Below are 23,396 nucleotides of genomic sequence, written 5' to 3'. Positions count from 1 at the left end.
TTATCAAGGGTCCTTGTATCTCTACACAACAGTGCCTGCCACGTGTCTATCACATAGTAGGTATTGATGTTACATCCTACTTATGTTGAAAGCACAAATACCCCTCCCACCCCACCCAGATTTCAAAGACCAATTCCCTATGGGTCATGCACCAGAGCTACTTTTATTCCTCTATGAGCCACCCTACCAGGGCTCCTACTTCTCAACCTCCAGAGAGCTCTGCTTCGTTTCCTGTGATGCCCCACAACCCTGAATTGAACTCTCATTGCTAATATGTACATGATCGCTTATTTATTGCTTGTATTAAGGTTATCAACATGGATTATGGGATGGAAGACAAGAATCCTATTGATCATGTTCGCTTCTATTGTAAGAGTGAGCCCAGCCAGGCAATCATGATTACTAAAAATCAGGTAACTACTTAGGTAAAACAAATATACTACAGTGGCATTTGGATCTTTACAGTAAATTGCATTTTACTTTCAGGTTGAGTCCTAAAGTCAATGTGTACCGTTAAAAAAAAAAGAAGCAGAAGCATATCTTTAAAATTCAAGTATACCTGATTTTGTGTAGCCTAGACCATCTTAACAGCCAGTTTTTCCTGTTTGCGAAACACAGAAGAAAGCTCTGTTTTTTGGTTTAGAGGCTAGCTTATAAGTCTGGTGGGAAGGGAGTGTCATATGGTTGAAGTCATCTAAGTTAAATGTGCGTATTTGCATATCTTCTGTGTGAGAGTCTGTAGTCTTCATGTAATTATATCATACAAACCTTTCATCTTCTATTAATGGACATAAAATTGCGGGACATTTTGCAATATGACAGCTGCCTAGAATTCTTTTCTCTGGATTATCATTGGGATAAAATAGCAAAACAACATGGTGCTTTTAATATAACATCAAGCATGGAGCTTAGGAACAACTGATTTCTCTTCAGTGTGTGAATTCAAGGTGACAGTGAAATCTTTCCTTCTTTAAAAAGGTTTCACAGTTTTTGCCAGAGGTATTTGCTGAGCAGCTGATTCGAGTTTATTGTAAGAAGACGGATAAAAGGAGTCTGCATGCTGCACAACAGCATTTTGTTCACTGGTGTTTAATCAATGACTTCACCAAGCCACAGGTGGGTGACATTATTCACATACGTTGCACAAATTTTTAAGTAAAAAACACAAGCAATCCTTACATCCCTCTGAAAAGTTCTCATTTAAATATAGTCATTTGATGAACTTATTTACAAAACAGAAACAGACTCACAGACTTAGAGAACGAACTTACGGTTACTGGGGGGAACGGTAGTGGGGAGGAATAGTTGGGGAGTTTGGGAATGACATGTACACACTGCTGTATTTAAAATGGGTAACCAACAAGGACCTTGTATGGCACAGGGAACTCTGCTGAATATTATGTAATAACTTAAATGGGAAAAGAATTTGAATAAGAATAGATACATGTGTATGTATAACTGAATCACTTTGCTGTACACCTGAAACTAACACAACATTGTTAATCAATTATACTCCAATATGAAATAAAAAGTTTAAAGTAAATAAATAAATAAATAAATAAATGTCATTTGGTTTTCGTTTGGGAAAAAAACGTTTTTCCACATTAAGCTTTCCTTTTCAAATGCCTGAACCTGTGTCCACCAGCAGTTTCTTCCTACAGCAATTGTGAGTGGGTGCGCTCTGTTTATCAATATTGTCCTAATAATAAAAGTTTAAGATGGTGAACATGTGAACAGTACTTGACAGTGTTCTCACCATTTGTCTCACCCAGTCCTCCCAGTGACCCTGGCGGGTGAGATATTGTGTCCTCATCTTTTTTTTTTTTTTTTTTTTTTACGACCTACTCTCTTAACAACTTTCAAATATACCATTATACCATGCAGTATTGTTAACCATAGTCACCATGCCATGCATTACATCCCCAGGACTTATCTGCATGTATTTTATAACTGGAAGTTTTGTCATAAGGTATGTGCCCTCATCTTGAAGAGAAGGTTACCAAAGCTGAGTTTTAACTTATTTAAGGCCACATATAACTGATAATAAGTTTTCTAACTTATTCCAAACTCAGCATTCCCAAACCTGTAACCTATTTAAATTCTCTAGTTGCCAATCCCATAGAGAATGTTGTTGAAATTGTCCCTTATTGACCTGCACATGGTGGGTGCCTGGCACAGAGAATGTGACCAGTTGATATTTGTTGACTGAATGAATATGATTGGCAGGCAGGTGGGAAACAGAGTTCTACTTCCTGGCCTAGTGCTGTCTCTCACAACACCTTAGCTGCTTCCCACCCCCACCCCCTTGTGTTGGGTGCTGAAGGAAACAAAAACCAAAGGTTAGACGTGAAAGAGTAGCCCAGTACATCGGCTCTTTGTCAGATGCCAGAGGGAGGGACACAGGTGAGTCTGTTAGGACTCAGAGCTTTGGGAGAGCTGTCAGAAAAGCCTTAGAGAAGTTCCTTTATTATTTGTTGTAGAGCTGGTTTGGTGGTGCTGAATTCCAAAATATACAAGCAGCTCACGCAGCTCAATATCAAAACAACCCAATCCAAAAATGGGCAGAAGACCTAAATAGACATTTCTCCAGAGAAGATATACAGATTACCAACAAACACATGAAAGGATGCTCAACATCACTAATCATTAGAGAAATGCAAATCAAAACTATAATGAGGTATCACCTCACGCTGGTCAGAATGGCCATCATCGAAAAATCTACAAACAATAAATGCTGGAGAGGGTGTGGAGAAAAGGGAACCCTCTTGCACTGTTGGTGGTAATGTAAATTGATACAGCCACTATGGAGAACAGTATGGAGGTTCCTAAAAAACTAAAAATAGAACTACCATACGACCCAGCAATCCCACTACTGGGCATATACCTTGAGAAAACCATAATTCAAAAAGAGTCATGTACCACAATGTTCACTGCAGCACTATTTACAATAGCCAGGACATGGAAGCAACCTAAGTGTCCATCGACAGATGAATGGATAAAGAAGATGTGGCACATATATACAATGCAATATTACTCAGCCATAAAAGGAAACGAAATTGAGTTATTTGTAGTGAGGTGGATGGACCTAGAGTCTGTCATACAGAGTGAAGTAAGAAAGAGAAAAACAAATACCGTATGCTAACACATATATGTGGAATCTTAAAAAAAAAAAAATGGTTCTGAAGAACCTAGGGGCAGGACAGGAATAAAGATTCAGATGTAGAGAATGGACTTGAGGACACGGGGAGGGGGAAGGGTAAGCTGGGACGAAGTGAGAGAGCGTCATGGACATATATACACTACCAAATGTAAAATAGATAGCTAGTGGGAAGCAGCCACATAGCACAGGGAGATCAGCTCGGTGCTTTGTGACCACCTAGAGGGATGGGGTAGGGAGGGTGGGAGGGAGACGCAAGAGTGAGGAGATATGGGGATATATGTATAGCTAATTCACTTTGTTATAAAGCAGAAACTAACGCCATTGTAAAGCAATTATACTCCAATAAAGATGTTTAAAAAAAAAAAGTCTTAGGCAGGAGGGAGGATTCTACTACATCCAGAAGGCTGGATTGTGTTTGGATGAGTAGCAGAGAGAAATGGGAGCTACACAAAAATGAAACTGGAACAAGTTGGGTGTGTTTGGGGGCCATGAGGAGACCCGTCTGACTGGAGGAGAAAAGTCTTATTGTTGAGGTGACAGGGGAAACGGAAGAGTCGGCTGGATTGTGGAGAAGCGTGGGTAATCAGCTAAGGATTTATTGTTACGTACAGTGGGCAGGGAATTGTCGAGAGTATTCAAGACTTACCATGCTGCTGTAATTATTATTTACTTCTGGGTTTTGTCTCCAGCTAGAGTGAGACCAGTGGAAATAAGGAAGTATGTCTGTCTTATGTACTGTAGCTCCTAAGGAGACTAAACCCCTGATGAAGAAGGAAAACTCTAGCAGCAGATGGATTGGAACGTGGAGAGACTGGAAGCAGAGAAACAAGAGGCTATTCAAGTTCAGCCATGTGGTGATAGTGACCTTAAATCCAGATACATTCAGTCAGGGAATGAGTGTTTTCACCAGGCTCTATGTGAGGGGCCAGGGATGGAACGGTACCTGAGACAGTTCCCACGGGTTTCGCTCTATTTGGGGATAACAGACCCATGAGTAAATAACAATCACAATGGTGTGGTAAGTGCTTTGGGGTCAGGGGCAGTGTGGACAGTCTTAGAGGAGCAAAAAGGAGACGAGTTTAAGTCTGGTTTGTTGGGGAAGGCTTATTTAAAGAGGGACTTGGAAGCTTGAGACCTGAAGAATGGATGACGAGTCAGCTGGGTAAAGGGGGATGGGGGAGGCCGGAAGGTGGGAGAGAACAGGGTGCATTTAGGGACGGGAGCGGGGCACTGTGCATAGTCCTGTAAGCCAAGAGCACCAGAGCAGTGGGAGCCATTGGGGTGTGTAAGCAGGAAAGTGACATAGTCAAGTCGGCGTTCAAAAAATTCACTAGAGTTGAAATTAGAATGGGTAGAAATAAGGATGTTTGGTAGAAATAGAGACAAGTTTGAAAACAAGTAATGTTGACTTGAGGTACGGGTCTTCCAAATATGAGTGTCATGGCAATAGTGTGGCTGCTTTTAATAATAGCTCTATCAAGTCAGATCCAGCGTAGGTCAGCAGAAGAAATGTGATACGGGGCATGAGATCCGAAAGCTTTAGAAGAGCTAAATGGGCAAACAGGACAGTGAGACAACAGGAGGGAGCTGCTGCCACCTCTAGGGAAGGAGGTGGGAGTCCAGGTGCTGGGCCACCTGCAGAAGCTAGAACCACAGCAGAATCACAGCCACTGTACCCAGCCAGAGGGGTTAGGGGAGAGACACCCTGGCTTCTCTGCCCCCCTCTCTTCCAGCCTCCCACCAGTGCCTCCCATCGGCCAAACCTGACCGGAGGCCAGTAGACACGGGAGCTGGGGAACGTAGTTCACAAGAGCAGCTCCTGTGACACAGAGCACAGCAGAGGGAGGCGAAGAGTGGATCTGAGAGCAAGTAGGCAAATGAAGGCCACGATATTCTATCACAAGCATTCTCTTCCTAGTGCAATAAAGGCTCTCACAGATCCTGTACCCTCATATAACCTCGAGAATCCATCCACAAGTTCAAGAACAATTCAGGATAGAGTCAGGTGTTAGAGGGCCTAGCTTCTTACACTCTTTGTTTTCAAGTCGTAGTGTCACTTCACTTTGACACCATTGCTTGTTTTGGCTGGAGTCAATGCTGATGGGGCCAAAGTTATAGCCTTAATTGTGGAGCAAAGCTCAAGTTCTGCAGGCGCACACTGTCCTTACCCCCTTTGCCGTCTTACAGACCTGGGACATTTATTACAGGGGAGACTAGGAAAGAGAGGAGCAAGGGTCCAGTGCGGCCCCTCTTTCTCCTGGAAAACCAGGACAGAGTGTGTTCTATGGAAGTGTGTGAAGGGAGAGGGCCGTAAAACCTAGCCATGTGAAAAGAATAGGTCTGGTGGCTTTTGCTCTGAGGGCTCTTCCCTTCCTAGGACCGTGGTGTTTCTAATTCAGCCCATGCACTGAGCATATATACAATCTGGGGTTTCCCAAGAGTAAGTCTGTCCAGAAGCAATCTGTCTGCAGGACAAAGATATGTGTACCTGAGGCTTTCGCTCAAAACCATGAAAACTGGCTTTTCTGTATTTCTAGTTTCTCTCTTTTTCACAGGATGGTGATATTGTAGCCCCACTTATAACACCTCGAAAATTGGAGTGGAAGAACACAGATTCAGCCCAGAGTCCAGCTCACACCCGAGAAGCATCCAAATGCATAGTCCACCTTTTTTCAGATGACTCAGTGTGAATGTCTGCAATCAGTTGTTTACAAAAAGCCTCTCCCTCCTCCCCCCAACACAATTAATTTACGGAATTTGATTACAGAGTTCTACAAATGTATTGACAACTAGTGCTTTTTATTTTATATTTTGAATGTACGCACATGCTAAGTCATTTTTATTTAGAGGAACAGGTATTAGGCAAACCTTATTACATGAGCTGTGGAAAGCACTGCCTTGCCTATTTTTAATATTAATCAAAGCCTTTCTCCTTTAGCAGCCTGTTTTCTTAGAATAACCACTCTTTTATGTACTTTGAACTCTTAGGACATATGATTGTTTTTTTAAAAATTTGGAAATTAGACAAAGGTGCACACTGGAATTTGCATTTGGGATTGTCACGAACAGCCGCAGTTAAAAGCAAAACGTAAAATCCTGCGCCCCTGAGGAGGTGCCCAACACCCCAAATTTGAAGAGAGCTCTCCTTGAGTGACTGGAACATTAGTGAAAGGCACCTACCCTCACCCTTGTAGCCCCCTGTAAGCTGCCATGTGGGATCAACAGTAGATGAGGGCCAGGAGGGGCTCCAGCATTTTGATGAGAGGCCTGATTGATTTGCTGAAAAGATCTGAGGGCTCTGGCCTCCTCCGAAGTGGGGCATAAAACTACCTTATAGGAGACCCCTAGCCCCAGTGGCAGAGGGATTCCCCCAAACCAGGCTGTTCTCTGGGTCAGCTGTGGCTCTAGCCCATGTTGGTTTCTTTCTCTCCTGAGTGCTCACTGCCCAAGCCCTGAGGGTTCTACCATTGCCCAGCCTGGAGAAGGCAGCTTCCCTCCCACTTGCTCTCTGCATCTTGCTTGGGTGCTGATCAGAGGTCATGACAGGAACCATCCATCCTCAGGGCTCCTCAGAGCTGGGACTTCATTTTTGCTGGTAGCTGCCCGTGCAGAGATGAAGTGATTGCCCAGTGAACTCCAGGTTCCCCTCTGTGTCTCTACACCACTGTGGTTGAGCAGCGCTCCTGAACTGAGGGCTCTCCCCCCATACGCACATCCCCAGTGCTACAGAAATTCACCAAGAGCAAAGTCTGGAGTTAGAGCCAAAGCTGGTGGCTGCCACAGGCAGGGCAGTGGGGAGTGTAGTCATGAGCCCCTAACATCTTGTGCTTCGACACTCCCTTACAAAAGCCTGACATTCCCTGGCAGGCTGGGCCTGGGGAGCCAGCCCTGGCCCTGGGCAAGAGCAAGAGGGAGTGGGGAGGAACTCAGACCGCAGGCCAGTGGATTATCCACAGGGCCTTAGGAGTGCTGCACCTTCCACTGTGTAACCAGGCTCTCTGCTGTAGACACTAGGGTGACAGTTGTTTGGAATGTCTGCCATTGTGCACAATCACCCCTCCCCCATCCCTCAGTAGATAATCAAGAGTTGACCCTAATTCATAGAGTAGTTAGAACCCTTCTCCTCTCCCACCACGATGCTGTGTGGTGGGGATGTGGTCACACATGGGCTCATAGAAGCACAAGGAAAGTGGTCCGTGGTACTGGGTCATGTCCATTTTAACCAAGGTGCCTCTGAAATGTTCAGTAGGGAGAAGCATCCGTCCCAGACTTCATGTGCGCGGACCCAAGGTCAAGAATGTAATGTTTCTCTGCCAAGAGTGTTTTATTTTTGCACCTCCTACCTTTAAGTCATTGTTTTACTCTGCAATTTTGTGGTCTCAGCGTTGTATCGTTGTGCTCTCTGAGAAGCAACTTGGATCTATTTTGTTTGCATCTTTTGTTACGTACCAGGCAGCTGCACTTTATGCTCTTTGCAACTGTTTTAATTATGGGAACGATGTGCCACTGACAAGGTTAAATTTTTCTTAAGAAACATCTTCACTGTTTGTGTAAAAACGGAGACTTTAACAGCTTGGCCTCTAGAGTTACTGAGCATTGTCACATTGAGAATGTAAATAGAACTGCAAGTTCAAGTGACTGGTTATTTCATCTGGGTGAAGGAAACAGCTGCAATAAAACCTCATGACTGTATCTCTGTCTTGAAACCGGCCGTGTCTTCCTTGACGACTTTCTCTCACACTTGTGTGCCCAGTTTTGACCCTTTTGTGCAAAAGAACTGTGTTTGGTCTAGGAATGCGCCCAGATGTTTCTTTATACCTCAGCACTGTGTTGGGTCTTCGAGAGGGGATGGTATTAACAGGGCCTATGTTACTTGGTTTTCCTTATTCAATAATGGCAAGTAATGGCCTGATAAAGAATCTTCTGGCAGGAGACAGGCACTAGCATGGGGAGGGATATGGATTTCTTTTTTTTTAGTTTTTCTGAGCTCCTGTTTTGCCAGAAAACATACCCTTCCTCCTTTCTAACCTCCCTGAGGTTCCCATCTACAGAATTTCAAATTCTTTACCCAAATATGCATATTGTTCATTTGCTGCTTTCATATTTTCCTCGTGGAATTAAATAAGAGATTTGCAAGCACCCGGTGGCACACTGGTGGCAGACAGAAAGCCCTCAATGTTCTGGGAAAAGAAGGGTGCTACTGGAGTCTTTATTAATTTCACTGGTTGAGTACTGGTGTCTGTGGTTTGACAATATTCTTTAAGTTAAAATAATGTCCAAAACATATAGAGTAGAATTCCATTTTGTAAGATATATATATATATATCTCCTTGGAAAATTATCTGGAAGGATATACATGAAATGTTAGTGTTTTGGGGGGTGGTTGAATTTTAAGCAACTTTAATTCTTTTATATCTTCTGGTTTTTCTACAATAAACATGTATTAACTGTATACTCTCTAAAAAGATCATTTTCCTGAGGGGCTTTGTGCTGCTCGGGTGAGGTATAAGTGCTTTCACTCCTTCAAAGTCCCCTCTCCAGGAGAACATGGCCTGTGCCCATGCCTGTCTTGGTCCTCGGGCGATGGGAGGCTGGCTCACGGCCACAGTCCACACTGGGACACTTCGCCATCTGTGCTTCGGACAGAATGGACTGCCCGGGGTGCGGGAGGCCTCGTCGGCATCCGGGGGCAGATCCAAGCCCCTGTTGCCTCAGGAAGCTGCCCACCGGGGCATCAGCTCAGGACCCAGGCCTCTAGCTCCTTGATGCAGAACTGCTCCTGCCGGGCCAGCACCTCGTTGTTGAAGGTTGCACAGGGGTGGCTTCCCCCGTGATACAAGTCTCCATCCAACCACAGCCCAAAGTGGCCACTAAAGAGAGAGGAGAGTCTTGGCATCGCTCCCTCCTGGGTGCTGACACCTTTCGGACCTGCACCAGCGGTGCTTGGCCATACTGCGACCGCAGCCCCACTTCGCCTTTGTCTCATCTCCCCTTAAACCAGTTTATCCTGATTGTTAGGGGCTCGCATGTTGTTCCCCACAGGAGCATTTTTTTTTTTTTAAAGTTCGATGATTTTGATAAATATATACAGTGGTGCAACCATCACCACAATCCAGTTTTAGAACATTCAGAACGTTAAAGACGGCAATGCTTAACCAAAGGAGGGACTCTCGCAAGCGTGGACTCTGAGCCCAAAACACGTCAGAGGGCATCCATTCTAATCCCCTCGTTTGACAGAAAACCTAGGCTGGAGCTGGGAAGTGGCTTACTGCAAATCAGCCATGGCTGGTGCGTTCTGTGTCAATCTGCCTCTCAGTGGAGGCTTTTCAGGCAGTTGGGAGAGCAAAGAACTTGCCTGGTACTAAGCAAGCCATGCTTTCATCTGTATCCTCAGGATAAGAGTTATTCTGCCTGAATTTTCAAGTCATACCAGAGGCGAGACTAACCTTGTCTTCCTAACGCACTCCATCTCCCACCCCCAACAGGCACGTGCGTGCGTACACACGCATGCACGCACGCACGCATGCCGGGTTCCAGGCAGATGCCTGCCTTCCTCCAGTGAGTTATGTTCCTACGATCATGGAGCTGACAGGTAAATTTGAGGCTTGCCCATCCCTTGAATCTAGCCTCATCCAACCATATGGAATGGTGTTCCCAAAGTTACACACAAATTCAGCCTAAGCTGTCACCAACGAAACACTTTGGGGGAGAGTCCACGCCACCCTCTCCTCTCAATATTGACTTAGAGCAGGGTTTAGGGGGTTGGCTAGGGGACTTAGCAGGCCCCAGGAGCTGCTGAAGGGAGAGGCTTGAAGGTTAACCAGCAGCCTCCCCATCTTGTCTGGGGCAGCCTAGCTCAGCATTTCCGGACGGGAGAAGGGATCCGAGCACAGACCACCCCGACACTCGAGACTCGGGGAGAACTGAGACACGCACCTGCCACAGCCCATCATCAGTGAATCCAAGTCTCCTTTCACAAAGAAAGAGTTGTTTCCTGTCCACTTGAAGACCTGTGATGATAGGAGAAACCTGCGGTTACTGGGCGAGTCCTGCCCTTGCACTTTGACTCTACACCACTGGGCGGCAGTGTTGTGGAGGAAACAGAACCTCCAGGCCCCAACGAAGGCGCAGGAACTACTTTGGGCTCCTAACTCTTGCAGTTTCTCTCCAGTCTCCCTGGAGTGCACCTCCTCTTGCCCTCCAGTCTGAATTCCCACAGCCCCAAAGCCCTTCTGTTCTAGGAATAGACCAGAGCCCTCTGAGGCTTCCTGCTTCCAAAGCTGGAGAGAGGAGGCAGAAAGTCCAGGTCAGGAGCGGGGCCCTGATTCTACCATTACTAACTGTTTCCTCCCCTCACTGGAGGCAACACCAAGCCTGCACACTCCCCAGTGCTGCCTCACACCCAGTTGCTCAGCAAGTGTTGTGGGCCCCACCCCAAAGAGACACCCTGACTACCACCATTTCTGTCCCATCCGTCCCCGCCAGTCACTCCTCCCTGGATCACAGCCTCCTAATGGGTCTCTGCTTCCACTGTCTCCTGCCCAGAGCCCATGTCCGCACTGCGGTCAGTGACGTATTCAAAATCCAATCAGGTATTAGCCCTCCTCTGCTAAAGCCCTCCAGTGGCCCTGGAAATAAAATCCAACCGCTTACAACAGCCGAAAGCCCAGCCTGCTGTGCCCCCGATTTTCTCTCCGACCTCTTTTCCCCCTTGACGACTGCACTTCATCTACCCTGGCCCTTCTGTCCCTGGGACACCTGAAGCTATTGCTGCTCTAGGATCTTCACGCTTGCTGATCCCTCTGCCCAGGATGCTCTTCCCCCAGATCCTCAAATGGCCCACTTCTCATCTTTCAGCCCAAATGTCATCCCAGAGAAATTGAAAGTAGCCCTTCCTCCCAGGCCCTGTTCATGTGGCAATATGCCACTGCCTGCCCAGCTAACAGGTAAGCTCTGTGAAAGCTGCCTCGATTCCGGCAGTATTCCTGAGACATGGTATAGATGTTTGTTGAATAAACAAATTATTCAAGGGTCAATTTAGCTAATAAGATTTTTTAAAGGCTGCAAAAGTATAGCATATTATTGCCTGTAATTAGTTGCCAAAAATGCTCTGAGCAACCAAAGGGTGTTAAGCAAGAAAATGGACTAATAAAAGATAAGCCCTAGGCTCAGAAGAGGTGAGATAATACTAACAAGTGGCCACGAGAAGACAGAACCATTCAGCTCCTCCTCTACTTTCCTCAAGGAACATGACCTTCAGACTTGAAGGAGGAAGATAAACATTGCTGCAGAAAAAATTAAGGCCATGTTCATGGTGCTTCTTGGAAGAGCAGTCAAGGAACGGCTGGGAATTCATGAAGAACACAAGAGGTGCCAGAAGACCAAAGACAGGCAAAAATTAACCAATTTTTGGAAGGATGAGATTCCATAACAGTATCCTGGGAAGACTGTAGTGATCCCCTGAAAAAAATCATAAGTTCCTTTGAAGAATTTTTTTGGCACTTAGCACCAGGTACTGTTTAGTCACTGGAGAGAACAGCAAACATAACAGACAAAAATTCCTGCCTCTTGGAATTCCCACTCTAGCGGCAGGAGGCGGGTAAGTAAGTAAAATAAATGGTATATTAGGTAGTGACAAAAGCTAAGGAGAAAGAAGTAGAGAAGGGCAATAAGAATTTCTAGGGGCTGGAGTGTTACAAATTTAAAGCAGGTGGCCAGGGAGGGCCTTGCCGAGAGGGTAACATCTGAGCAGGGTCCTGAAGGAAGTGAGAACCGACCCACATGGAGATCCTGTGGAGGGTACACTAGGTAGAGCAGCGTGTGCAAAGGCCCTGAGGTAGGAACAGGCCTGCCTGTTTAAGAACAAACCGACAGGTCTGTGTGCCTACAGCAGAGTGAAGGAGAGGGAAAGTAGCAAGAAATGACATCAGAGAGAGGCCAAGAGACGTAGGGACTTGTAGGTTACTGTAAAGACTTTGGCTTTTCTCTGAGGGAGAAAGGAAGCCATCGGCAGCTTGGAGCCCAGGAGTGACGTGCCCTGACTTATATTTTAAAAGGCTCACTCCAGGTACTGTGATGACTGAAGGTGGAAGCATTAGGAGGCTATAGCAGGAACACAGGCAAGTAATGATGGTGGCTTGAACCAGGGTGACAGCAAAGGACATGGTGAAAAGTGGTGGATTCTGGATAGCGATAGAAAGAGGAGGAAGAGCCATCAGGATTCGTTGACAGCTCAGATGTAGGGTGTGAAAGAGGCGTTAAGAAGGGCTCCAAAATTTTTGGTCTTGATGGCAGAAAAGATAGAGGTGCCGTTAACTTTGTCAGGGAAGATGGCAGGGGGAACTGGTTTTCTGGGAGAAAGTCAGGAGCTCAGCTTTGAACATGTGAGGCTTGAAATGCCATTTAGATCCAACTGGAGATACTGGGTAGTGATTGGATGTATGTGAGTGTGGAGTCCAGAGGAGAGGCCATCAGCACCTGGATGGCATGGAAAGCTGTGAGAATGGATGAGACCTCGAAGGAAAAGAGGGTAGTCAGAGAAGAGATGACAACCAAAACCTGAGCTTTAGGACCCCATGACGTTAAAAGGTTGGGGAGATGAGGAGGAACCAGCAAAGGATTCTGCCAAGGAGCTGTCGGAGCAGTAGGAGGAACCTTGTACAACTTGGGGATTCTAGTACGTGAACCCTGGAAGGCCAGCGGTGAGGACTAGTATCCAGCATGGGTTTATTGTAAACAACTGTCCCCTCTCCTCTTCCCTGATAAGATTTCCAGGCTGGCGATGGAGGCAACGCAGCAGATATGGTGTGTTTTGCCTTCAGCAAGGCAGTCAGTCCAAGCTTGTGACCTCCTTGTCATGCAACCAGATGCCTATGTTGTTGCATGTATCTGTAGGTGTCTTGCTCTGTGCATGGGACAGGGGTTTCTAATGGCAAACCAGTGCACCTGCAACTAGTGCTTCATCTATTTTGTGTTTCCACTCCATTCAACTCCCTTTTCCCTGTCTCCCTCTAGTAAAGCAGCTTGGCAAAACCCCAGTCGTGGTTGAACCCTCCCATCGCGCTCTCCGTGCCTGAACCTGAGGAGCTGAATTTTGCTAGAGAAAAGCACACACCAAAGTAAGTGGCCTTTACATTCACAGTCTCGGACCTCCAGTCAGCCCTGCCTAGCTGCCCTTCTGTTTCTCCAGTTTTCTCCAGCAGCTTCCCTTTCTACTCCTGCCATACCTCCTCTCCCCTCAACCTTCACACCCTCCTCTCCATCCCCACCCTTATCTGATGGCTTTACCCGACACTGCCTAAGAAAATATACCCCCACACCCACATGGCTACCTGCACTTGGACCAGTTTTGTCTTTCCGGCCTGTATCTGCTGAGCGACAAACCTCCTCTCAAGCCAGTCAGTGGTTGCCAGGAACTGAGCACTTTTTAAATGAAGGGGGATGCTCTGCCTGCCACTGCCCTGCTGTACTCCCTCTGTGGAAAGATGGAAGGACACCAGGCACCCAGCACGGGGGATGGAGCTGGGGGCCACTGGGACCCCAGGTTCTTTGTCCTGCCATAGATCCCACTCCCCTCCTGGAAGGTTAAGAACATCACCTTCAGCTGTGGAGAGAAGGAGAAGAGGAACGTCTCGCCAGTACCGTAGAAGCCTTTGCTGAGTCGAATAGCCGAGGAGGAGAAGGCCCCAAACATCTGGAAAGAAGAGTTTGCAGTTTGTAGCTGGAAGGGAGCTGGAGGTCCACTGGCAGCACCACCCTTCGGGCTTCGTAACATAGGCCCGTCCTAGAGAGGCTCCCGGGGAGCCTGGGGCAGAGCTGGGGGATGGAGAGGCCCTCGGGGCCCAACGACATGCATCGCTTCCACTAACACTCCCAGCACGGCTCACCTGGCCATCCTGGTCCCTCAGCACCAGCAGCACCGGCCCACTGTGGCCCTCCATCCGCCTGTACAGGCTCTGCAGACTGAAGCCGTCCCTTGACGTGCAAAAGGCCAGACTCCAGGAGTGTCCAGCGACTCTCGGGGGGAGGTGGAGGCTGAGCTGGGGACAGGACTGGAGGTGAGTGAGGGTTCCCGGTCCTCCCACCCTCCTCGCCCCGTATCCTTCGGGTCCCAGGAGGACTGAGGTTGAACAGCCACCACTCACCCAAGCATGGTGCTTTGCAGGTTACAGAGTACTTTACTGTTTCCAGGGGACTTTCACGCCAATTAGCAGGAACCCTCAAAGAGAGGGATTAGTATTCCCATTTTATAGATGAGGAAGCTGAGGCTCAGGGAGGTGAAGCAACCTGCCTGAAGCCCACATGGGGAGTAAGTGGCAGAGCCAGGATTTGAACCCAGGTCAGAGGGGTCACCTTGGCCCCTAGCAGCCAGAGAATAGATGAGATGCTGAACCCCTCCTCCTAATTCCCCCACCTCATCCTCCCACCCCCACCCCAGCTTTGGTGTCAATTCCCAAGGACTCGATTAGTTCACTATATCCTTAACCTCCTGGCCCAGGGAAGAAGGCGGTGCTAGGATTACTGGATCATTTTACAAGAAAGGAAGAAAAGCCCAGAGAGGAGAAGTGATTTGCCCAAGGTGACACAGTGAGCAGAGGACAGAGCAGGAGTGACCCTGGGTGTCCTTGGGCCTGGCTGGGGTGGGGCAGGAGCGTGGGACCCTTAGGCTCAGGGCTGAAATCTCTGCACCATGGACTGTGCCCGAACCTGCCTCATCTCCGAGGCTCCCAGAACCTGGCTGGCTTCTGCCAGCTGGGGCGCCACTGGCTCTTCAGGAGCAGGAGCTGGGGCTGGGGCTGTCTCCTCCTCCCGTTCCTCTTCCTCTTCCTCACCCTCCTCCCCAGACAGAACGTCCTCCACCTGGCTGGGCTGTGAAGACACAAAGAGGCCTGGTGAGTGGAGGGGCAAGGAGACACCAGCTTCCACACGTCCGGAGCCTGAGGGCCTCGGCCACCTCATCCCCCCTGCCCAGGCCCCTGCAGCCACCAGCCCAGCCAGAGGAAGCAAGCATCAGCGACAGACCAGACCCTGCCCCCGCCTCCAGCCAGCTCCCCCCCTGGCCCCTGCCAGCCATGCCCATCAGATGTGGCCGTGGGCCCTGCGGTTTGTCTGCCTGGTTTCTCTGGATCCAGAGTGGATGCCAGGGCTTGCGTTCTAAGCTTGTGGGCAGGAGAGAAGGGCAGATGACAGCCCAACTCTGGGAGCCGCAGCTGTGCCTTTGTACATGAAATAACGATAATAATAATAACAACAGTAGTGGCCGACATATACAATATACAGCACACACTTGACTAGGCCTGTGTGAAATGCTTGCTGTGCGTGATCTCTCTGAATTTTCCCAAGAATTCTAAGAATGTGCTGCTTTTTTTTTTTTTTTTTTTTTTCCTTTTGGCCGTGCACTCTGTGGCTTCTGGGATCTCAGTTCCCCGACCAGGGATTGAACCCGGGCCACGGCAGTGATAGCGCCAAGTCCTAGCCACTGGACTGCCAGGGAACTCCCCAGAATGTGCTTCTTACTACCCCCATTTTACAAAGGAAGAAAGAAGCCCTTTTCAGCCAGTGAAACAACACATGTAGTCATAGGTGAGACAGCGTGCAGGTTCGCAGATTAGTATAAAATGCACATTGTCTGTGTGAATGTGTGTGGTGTGTTGGCTTAAAATAGAGTTGTGTAGGCAAATCAGTGTGAGAAGGTGTTGAGTGCAACTTCGTGTGTTACCTGTCAATGTGTTTGTGAGTGTGAGTTGGGATTGTGTAAATATATGTGTGTGTCAGTGGGCATGTATGGTGGTGTCTTCATTCATTCATTCACTCCATTGAGCTCCTACTCTGTACCAGAGTGTGTATATGTGTGTGTGTGTGTGTGTGTGTGTGTGTGTATGCACGCCTGCACACAATGACGTCGGGGCTTTTCATCAGGAGAGACTTCCTCAAGGACTTCCCTGCTGGCGCAGTGGTTAAGAATCCACCTGCCAATGCAGGGGACATGGGTTCGAGCCCTGGTCCAGGAAGATCCCACATGCCACGGAGCAACTAAGCCCGTGCGCCACAACTACTGAGCCTGCGCTCTAGAGCCCACGAGCCACAACTACTGAAGCCCACGTGCCACAACTACTGAGCCTGCGCTCTAGAGCTCACGAGCCACAACTACTGAAGCCCACGTGCCACAACTACTGAGCCTGCGTGCCTAGAGCCTGCACTCCGCAACAGGAGAAGCCACCGCAATGAGAAGCCTGCGCACCGCAACGAAGAGTAGCCCCTGCTTGCTGCCAACTAGAGAAAGCCCGCACACAGCAACGAAGACCCAACGCAGCCAAAAATTAATTAATTAATGAATTAATTTTAAAAAACAGCGCGGGGTACTCCATTAAAGGAAAAAAAAAAAAAAAGACAGACTTCCTCGAGAAGGAGAGAAGGACAGGACACTGCTTTCCTGTTCCCCAGGTTCAGGCCTAGGGAGGGGGTCCTAGCTGTGCGGGCTTCTGGATAGAGCTCCATCTGGCACCCACTCCTGGGAGGAAGGGATGGAGACAGTGGTCTGTGCTCCTTGAGGGTCTTGGGAACATGGGGCTGGGCGCTAAGGCCCCAGGTTCCTGAGTCCTTGCTCTGAACCCTGGGCCAGCTGGGGAGGGGCTTGGAAGGGGGACACCGGCCTGTATCCAATCCTGGCCCAGACCCCCTCTCCCCCGCCTTTCCTGACCAACCCCCAGCCCAAGCTGGCCCCTTACCAGCCGAGTGTAGCGCCAGCGGAGACCTTTCATTCTTCTGTCCGAGCCCAGCAGAGGGCAGTAAGCGAGCCCTCAGCCTTGCTGGGGGAGGCAGCGCCGCTCGTTGAGGCCTAAAGATGAGAGGGAGAAACCTGGGGCACACCGGGCCAGCTCCACGCCCACCCGCCTACTCTTTGCTCCCTCTCACCTGTCATTCACCTGTCATTCCCAGGCCAGTATGTCACTGGGTGGGTCTGTGAGGTCAGCTACGCTGGGCATTCAAGGCCGCACTTGTAGTTAGCAATTAACACGTTAGCCGTAAATTCTAGCTGTGATTCCCTTCTACCTCCTTGCCCTTCTGGCAGCCTGGCCCATGGACTGTAGCCTTTGGGCAGATGCCTGAGCCCCCAGACTGGGGGTCTGGGGCCTCTGGTTCCCTGTATGACCTTGCATAAGTCCCTTGCACCCCTGGGTTTCCCCACATGTAACTGGGTTTCCCCACATGTAACATGTAGCACTGTTACATGTTTCCCCACATGTAACATATTACAGTTTCCCCTCTGGTTTCTCTGAGACCAGATTATTTCAGAGGCCCTACAAGACTGACAGCCTGCAATTCAGTTTCCTCTCAAAGCTTGAAAGGGGCCAACCTAGACCAAAAGAACAGATGTTGAAAACAAAAAAAGTCACTTTTCTAATTAAAAAAGCAATACATGTTTACTATAGAAAATTTGAGGAATTTAGAAAAGAATAAAGAAAAATACAAAAATATTCATAATTCCACCTCTCAGAGATAAACTCTCAACCCCTAAGGGTATTTTTTCCCATCTTTTATATTTATTTCATATATAAGTATATACACACATTTATAAATAGATCATACTGTGTATCATTTTATAAAGTGCTTTTTCAAACTTAACAAATGAAAAATTTCCAGTTACATTCAGTACCCTTTGAACACAGGATTTTTTTTTTTTTAATAATTTTTTTTTTTTTTTTTTTTATTTATTTATTTATTTTTGGCTGTGTTGGGTCTTCGGTTCGTGCGAGGGCTTTCTCCAGTTGCGGCAAGCGGGGGCCACTCTTCATCGCGGTGCGGGGACCGCCCTTCATCGCGGTGCGCGGGCCTTTCTCTATCGCGGCCCCTCCCGTCGCGGGGCACAGGCTCCAGACGCGCAGGCTCAGCAATTGTGGCTCACGGGCCCAGCTGCTCCGTGGCATGTGGGATCTTCCCAGACCAGGGCTCGAACCCGTGTCCCCTGCATTAGCAGGCAGATTCTCAACCACTGCGCCACCAGGGAAGCCCAATAATTTTTTTTTTTAATTTATTTATGGCTGTGTTGAGTCTTCGTTTCTGTGCGAGGGCTTTCTCCAGTTGCGGCAAGCGGGGGCCACTCTTCATCGCGGTGCACGGGCCTGTCACCATCGCGGCCTCTCTTGTTGTGGAGCACAGGCTCCAGATGCACAGGCTCAGTAATTGCAGCCCACGGGCCCAGTTGCTCCGCGGCATGTGGGATCTTCCCAGACCAGGGCACGAACCCGTGTCCCCTGCATCGGCAGGCAGACTCTCAAGAACTGCGCCACCAGGGAAGCCCTGAACACAGGATTTTTAATGGCTGCATATTATTTCATCACAGGATGTACATCATTTCTCAAATATCTGACATTTTGTTTGCTTCTAATTTTCTGTGATTATTAGCAAAACCGTAATGAACCTCCTTGTTCATAAATCTGATGATATCCTTTATGATAAATTTCAAAAGTTGAATAATGGATCAAAGGGCATTCACATATTCTTCCCCCCCCACCCCACCCCCCACCACGCAGCATGTGGGATCTTAGTTCCCTGACCAGGGATCAAACCTGCACCCCCTGTACTGGAAGCACGGAGTCCCAACCACTGGACCACCAGGGCAGTCCCCATTCACACATTCTTGATAAATGTTCCAACACGGCTTCCCAGTGCTTAAGGCTGATCCATGTCCAGATATCTTTCAGGAATCTCAGGACAATATATTTCTGATCATCATGTTTTACACCCTTAAATTGCAGATAAGGAAACTGCCACTCAGAAAGTAGAAGGGACTAACCACAGCCACGTGATAGAATAACACAGTCATTAAGAGCACAGACTCTGGAGTCAGGGAGTTTAATTCCTGGTTTTTGCCACTTCCTTGCTGTGTGACCTTGGGCAAGTTACTTAACATCCTTGTGCTTCCGTCTCCCTATCTGTAAAATACTAATACCTATCTACCTGATAGGGCTGTTGTAAGAGTAAATGAAGATAATGCCTGAAGAACTAGGATGCTGAGCCAGGCCTCCATCTTCCTGTTCACGGTTCCTGGTGTTTGGTGAGCACTGGACAAATGACAGCTACCCCCCCGCCACATTGCCCCTTTGAGAGATTCAGGGCTCAAGTCCCTGACAAATGGCCACTCAGTCTCCACCTGGGCACCTCTGGGACAGAGAGTCACTCAGTCACTTGCAGGGGTGAGTAGCTCAGTGGAGAAGGGAAAGGCAGGAACCGTGGAAGAACGTACTCACCCTGCCGAGTCTCAGCCTCAGGTGACCTCCTCCAGCCTGTCCAGCCGGATGGCTTCCCTAGTGCATCTCCTGGTTCCCACAGAGAAGGGGCCACTTCCAGAACTGACCCTGTCCACCTGGCGGTCTGTACAAAGCAGTTTTAGCTCTGCACCCTGGTCCCCCAGCGGGCAGCTGGCACCTCTGCCCCAGCCGGGCTCCAGCCCTCCTCCCAGCTCTTATACCTGCCCAGAGGGTGGCAGGCCTTGGCCCCGAGCCTGCTCCGGTTCCAGCTGGAAAGGCCTGGCAGTCATTGTCATCCATCAGAAACTCAAATCCCACAAACAAGACCTTGTCACCTCAGGCCCCCAGCTCTGCCACCACCAGCCCAAAGAGGTGGGGTTTACTCAGCTCCTTGGCTCTAACCTGGAGCCTCTCACCCACAGCTACTAGGTGCCACGTGGTGCCTGAAGCCCATCACATAAAGCGCTTCCTTAAGGGGTGCAAATGTCCAGGAAAGGGTCCTTCCGTGGGGCCCCCACCAATCACCCTGTGCTGCAGGGGAGGCCCGGGGCTGGGAGGTGAGGGGAGGCAGCCCTGCTGGTTTGCCACTCTCACATGGGGTGCTGATTCTTTCCTCATTGGCCTGTCGTGCCATGGGGTGAGATCATGTCCAGGAAGCCCAGCGTCTGGCATACAGTAGGCACACTGTCAGTGGGGTACTTCTCTATCCCTGGCTCATAGGGGGACTTCAGTGAATGCTGTTGTTGAAACACAGAACCTCAAATTTGGAAGGGGCTTCAGCCAGTCCCAGAACAAGCGGCCTCCACCCAGGGAAGAAACTCCTGAAAAAATATGCCCACCAAGGGTCCCCCAGCGTGTTGGGTGGGTAAGCCCACTCTCTCGGGTGGCTCACTCCATCTTCACAGACCTGAAAGAGACCCCCTCCTTCTGGCCTTGGTGGAAAAGACTCGGGTCCCCAGATCCTCTCCCCATGACCAGGTCTCCTGGGGCAATGCCCGCTCCGGGAAGGTGGGATACCAAAAGGACTTGTATTATGGGGAAAACATTCAAGTGAGGAGCCCTGTTGCCACCTCAAACATGGTTGTTGCTATATGTGTTTGAGCTGTCAACAGCTCGGGGGTCACACGTCTGGCCTTCCCTGCTGTCAGGGCCCCTCTCCCAAATCTATTTCCTCCATGCTCAATTCCTGAACCTTTGGGCACTTTGGGAGGCCAGTGAGATGTGCCTTGCTGTCCCATTCTTTATCCTCAAGTCTAGGGATGTGACCTGGCAGGAAAGCCACTTGCCATGTAATTGGCCCCTAAAAAGCTTCCACGATGAGATTCTAGGCACCAGAGTGTTGAATGTCCCAGCTCTGCCTTGCAGCCTGTCTTGTCCTTTCTCCACCAGACCACAGGCCGCCTCTTTGAGAACTGCAACAGTCACAGCCAGGAAACAATTTCAATGTCCAGTAGAAGGGGGAAAGTTTAAGCGACCCATGGACTATCCCCTCTGTGGATTATTTCTAAGTATTAAAAGTGATGTTTGCCAAGAGTTCATAAATGCACGGGGAAATGTTTCTGCTACTCTGTAAAGTGAAAAAAGCCGCATATAAAACTGGATATGCGGCACAGTTTCAGCTCTGTGGTTTGCTGAGTCGACTGGCTTCACTCTGACCCTCGGATGGGTGCATGACATACCCCTTCACACATCCTGGGAGGTCTGATTTCTTCTCTGCTCCCTGTGACAGACGGTCTTTGCCCTCCTCACACAAGCTCCACGCCTTTGGTTCCTCACTCAGCCGGCAACTTTATTCTTCACTGAGAAAACAGAAGCCATCAGTCACTCCCTCAGCTTCCCGACAGACCCACCTGCATCTCACCCATCTCTTCCGCCTTCTGTCCAGGACAACAGAGGAAGGGCCCCTGCTGCTTTCGAAAGCCGGTCCCCTGGGCCTCCCTGGCTCTGTCGCTCTCCGCTTCTCCTGCCCGGCTTCTATCGGCCTCACCCATCTCTCGCTTGCCCCTCTCGACACAACCGTCCCCTCCACGGCTGCTCCCCCCTCTTCTCCCTACACTCCACCTCTACCTCTTCTTCACTCTTCAACCCCCGGCCTTTGGCATCTGTCCCTACCACGCCTGCTCTTGCAAGGTCCCCAGCAGCTTCCGTGTCGCCCTAGGAAGGGGACGCTGCTCTCATCTTCCTCCAGCTCCTATGCCGCTTGACAGAGCGATTCTCCCTGACGACACGCTGTCTTCATTTCCCTCCTCCCTCATCGGCCACTCCCTCTCTGTCTTTTGTGGCTGGCTTCTCCTCTCTTAACCACTTTCTAGAACCAGGAATTCTCCTTTTTTTTTTTTTTTCAATTTTCTACCTTATGAAAGAAATAATATATGGATACAGTTTTATTTAATAAGATTCAAACAATTCATGATAGATGTTTTGGGAGCAATTATTGAAGGCCCTCTTCATCTGTCCTCTCCCAATCTCATCCACTCCTGGAGGTAACAGCTATCAATCTTTTTTTTTTTTGAATTTTTAAATTTTATTTTATTTTTTATTTTTTAAATTGAAGTATACTTGATTACAACATTATATAAGTTACAGGTGTACAGAATAGTGATTCACAATTTTTAAAGGTTATACTCCATTTATAGTTATTATAAAATATTGGCTATATTCCCTGTATTGTACAATATGTCCTTGTAGCTTATTTTATACAGAATAGTTTGTACCTCATACTCCCCTACCCCTATGTTGCCCCTCCCTCCTTCCCTCTCCCCACTGGTAACCACTAGTTGGTTCTCTGTATCTGTGATAGAACCAGGAATTCTTTTTTATTTTATTTATTTTCAATATTTTATTTTATTTTATTTTTTTATACAGCAGGTTCTTATTAGTTATCTATTTTATACATATTAGTGTATATATGTCAATCCCAATCTCCCAGTTCATCCTACCACCACCCCCCCGCCCGCTTTCCCCCCTTGGTGTCCATACATTTGTTCTCTACATTTGTGTCTCTACTTCTGCCTTGCAAACCAGTTCATCTGTACCATTTTTCTAGATCCCACATACATGTGTTAATATACGATATTTGTTTTTCTCTTTCTGACTTACTTCACTCTGTATGACAGGCTCTAGGTCCATCCATGTCTCTACAAATGACCCAATTTTGTAGAACCAGGAATTCTTAACTTCCTGGTTTTTCTTCTCTCTGTAGACCCTCTCTCTATGTGACCCTATCTGGTCTCATGGATTTAAATATTGTCTAAATGCGGATGACTCTTCATGACTCCGGACCAACTGCTACCCTGGGCTCCACACTCATAGGTCTCTTACCTATATGACTTGGCTGTCTCCACAGACATCTCAAACTGATTGGGTCCAGAAAGAACTTTCCATTTCCCCCTCTAAACCTGGTCTCTCTACCCCCGACCACATTTAAGCTGTTTTCCCTGTCTTGTTAAATGCACCGTCACTCATCCTGTAACGAAAGCCAGTAACCTGGGAGTTGAACTTGACTTCATTTCTCTGATCCCTCACCTCCAACCAAGCGTGTCTAACTCTTCAAAGCTCCAGAACAGATCTCAAAACTACCCCTCTTCTTCCCTCTCCACTGCCTCCACCCTCATCCAAGCCACCGTTACCTCTCAGAGGCTGGTTCAGTAGGCCCTTTACCCATCTTCTAGAATCTTTTTGCCATCAGCTAGAGTGATCTATTTAAAGCACAAATTAGATTACATCTCACCCCTGCTTACTCCCAAGTCCCCAGTGGCTTGTCACTGCATCAACAATAAAGCCCCGGGCTTCCCCGGTGGCGCAGTGGTTAAGAATCTGCCTGCCAATGCAGGGTACGTGGGTTCGAGCCCTGGTCCAGGAAGATCCCACATGCCGCAGAGCAACTAAGCCCGTGTGCCCCAACTACTGAGCCTGTGCTCTAGAGCCCATGAGCCACAACTACTGAGCCCGCGTGCCACAACTACTGAAGCCCGCGCACTTAGAGC

General features: G+C 48.5%; 2 protein-coding genes across 5 annotated transcripts in view; one reads left to right on the top strand and one right to left on the bottom strand.

Moving 5' to 3' along the window:
- Positions 1–7,852, top strand: part of SAMHD1 (SAM and HD domain containing deoxynucleoside triphosphate triphosphohydrolase 1) — a 64,026-nt gene extending 56,174 nt beyond the window's left edge. For 2 of the 3 annotated variants that reach the window (XM_057530185.1, XM_007193161.3), the window contains 3 exons: positions 309–413; positions 979–1,116; positions 5,716–7,852. In XM_057530185.1, the coding sequence (XP_057386168.1) occupies positions 309–413; positions 979–1,116; positions 5,716–5,850 (378 nt within the window). In that variant the 3' untranslated portion in view covers positions 5,851–7,852. The other variant, XM_007193162.3, reaches the window with a different exon arrangement.
- Positions 7,853–8,408: 556 nt separating this feature from the next.
- On the bottom strand, positions 8,409–21,599 carry TLDC2 (TBC/LysM-associated domain containing 2). Of its 2 annotated transcripts, XM_007193164.2 has the most exons (8): positions 21,523–21,599; positions 21,090–21,209; positions 16,888–16,997; positions 14,867–15,028; positions 14,047–14,199; positions 13,758–13,853; positions 10,097–10,170; positions 8,409–9,030 (listed from the first exon to the last, which is right to left on the bottom strand). In XM_007193164.2, the coding sequence occupies exons 3-8, from the start codon at positions 16,918–16,920 to the stop codon at positions 8,895–8,897; spliced, it is 654 nt and encodes a 217-aa protein (XP_007193226.1). In that variant the 5' UTR covers positions 16,921–16,997; positions 21,090–21,209; positions 21,523–21,599; the 3' UTR covers positions 8,409–8,894. The 2 variants fall into 2 exon arrangements, with proteins under 2 accessions (XP_007193226.1, XP_057386170.1); XM_057530187.1 differs by lacking the exons at positions 16,888–16,997; positions 21,090–21,209; positions 21,523–21,599 and having other exon boundaries at positions 14,867–15,178.
- Positions 21,600–23,396: the final 1,797 nt, after the last annotated feature.

This window comes from Balaenoptera acutorostrata, chromosome 15 (assembly GCF_949987535.1).
Source record: "Balaenoptera acutorostrata chromosome 15, mBalAcu1.1, whole genome shotgun sequence".
Taxonomy (NCBI): Eukaryota; Metazoa; Chordata; class Mammalia; order Artiodactyla; family Balaenopteridae; genus Balaenoptera; species Balaenoptera acutorostrata.
The sequence above is the reverse complement of the archived record's forward strand: the minus strand, read 5'-3'. Positions and strand labels throughout refer to the sequence as shown.

What these genes read in the sequence shown, in the direction of transcription:
- TLDC2 (XM_057530187.1), bottom strand. Translation starts at nt 15,118, where the DNA reads ATGAGGTGGCCGAGGCCCTCAGGCTCCGGACGTGTGGAAGCTGGTGTC. An exon ending in TGAGGGACCAGGATGGCCAG is followed by an intron (nt 13,854 to 14,046) that starts GTGAGCCGTGCT and finishes TCTTCTTTCCAG; the next exon opens with ATGTTTGGGGCCTTCTCCTC. An exon ending in CTGATGATGGGCTGTGGCAG is followed by an intron (nt 9,031 to 10,096) that starts GTGCGTGTCTCA and finishes CTCTCTCTTTAG; the next exon opens with TGGCCACTTTGGGCTGTGGT.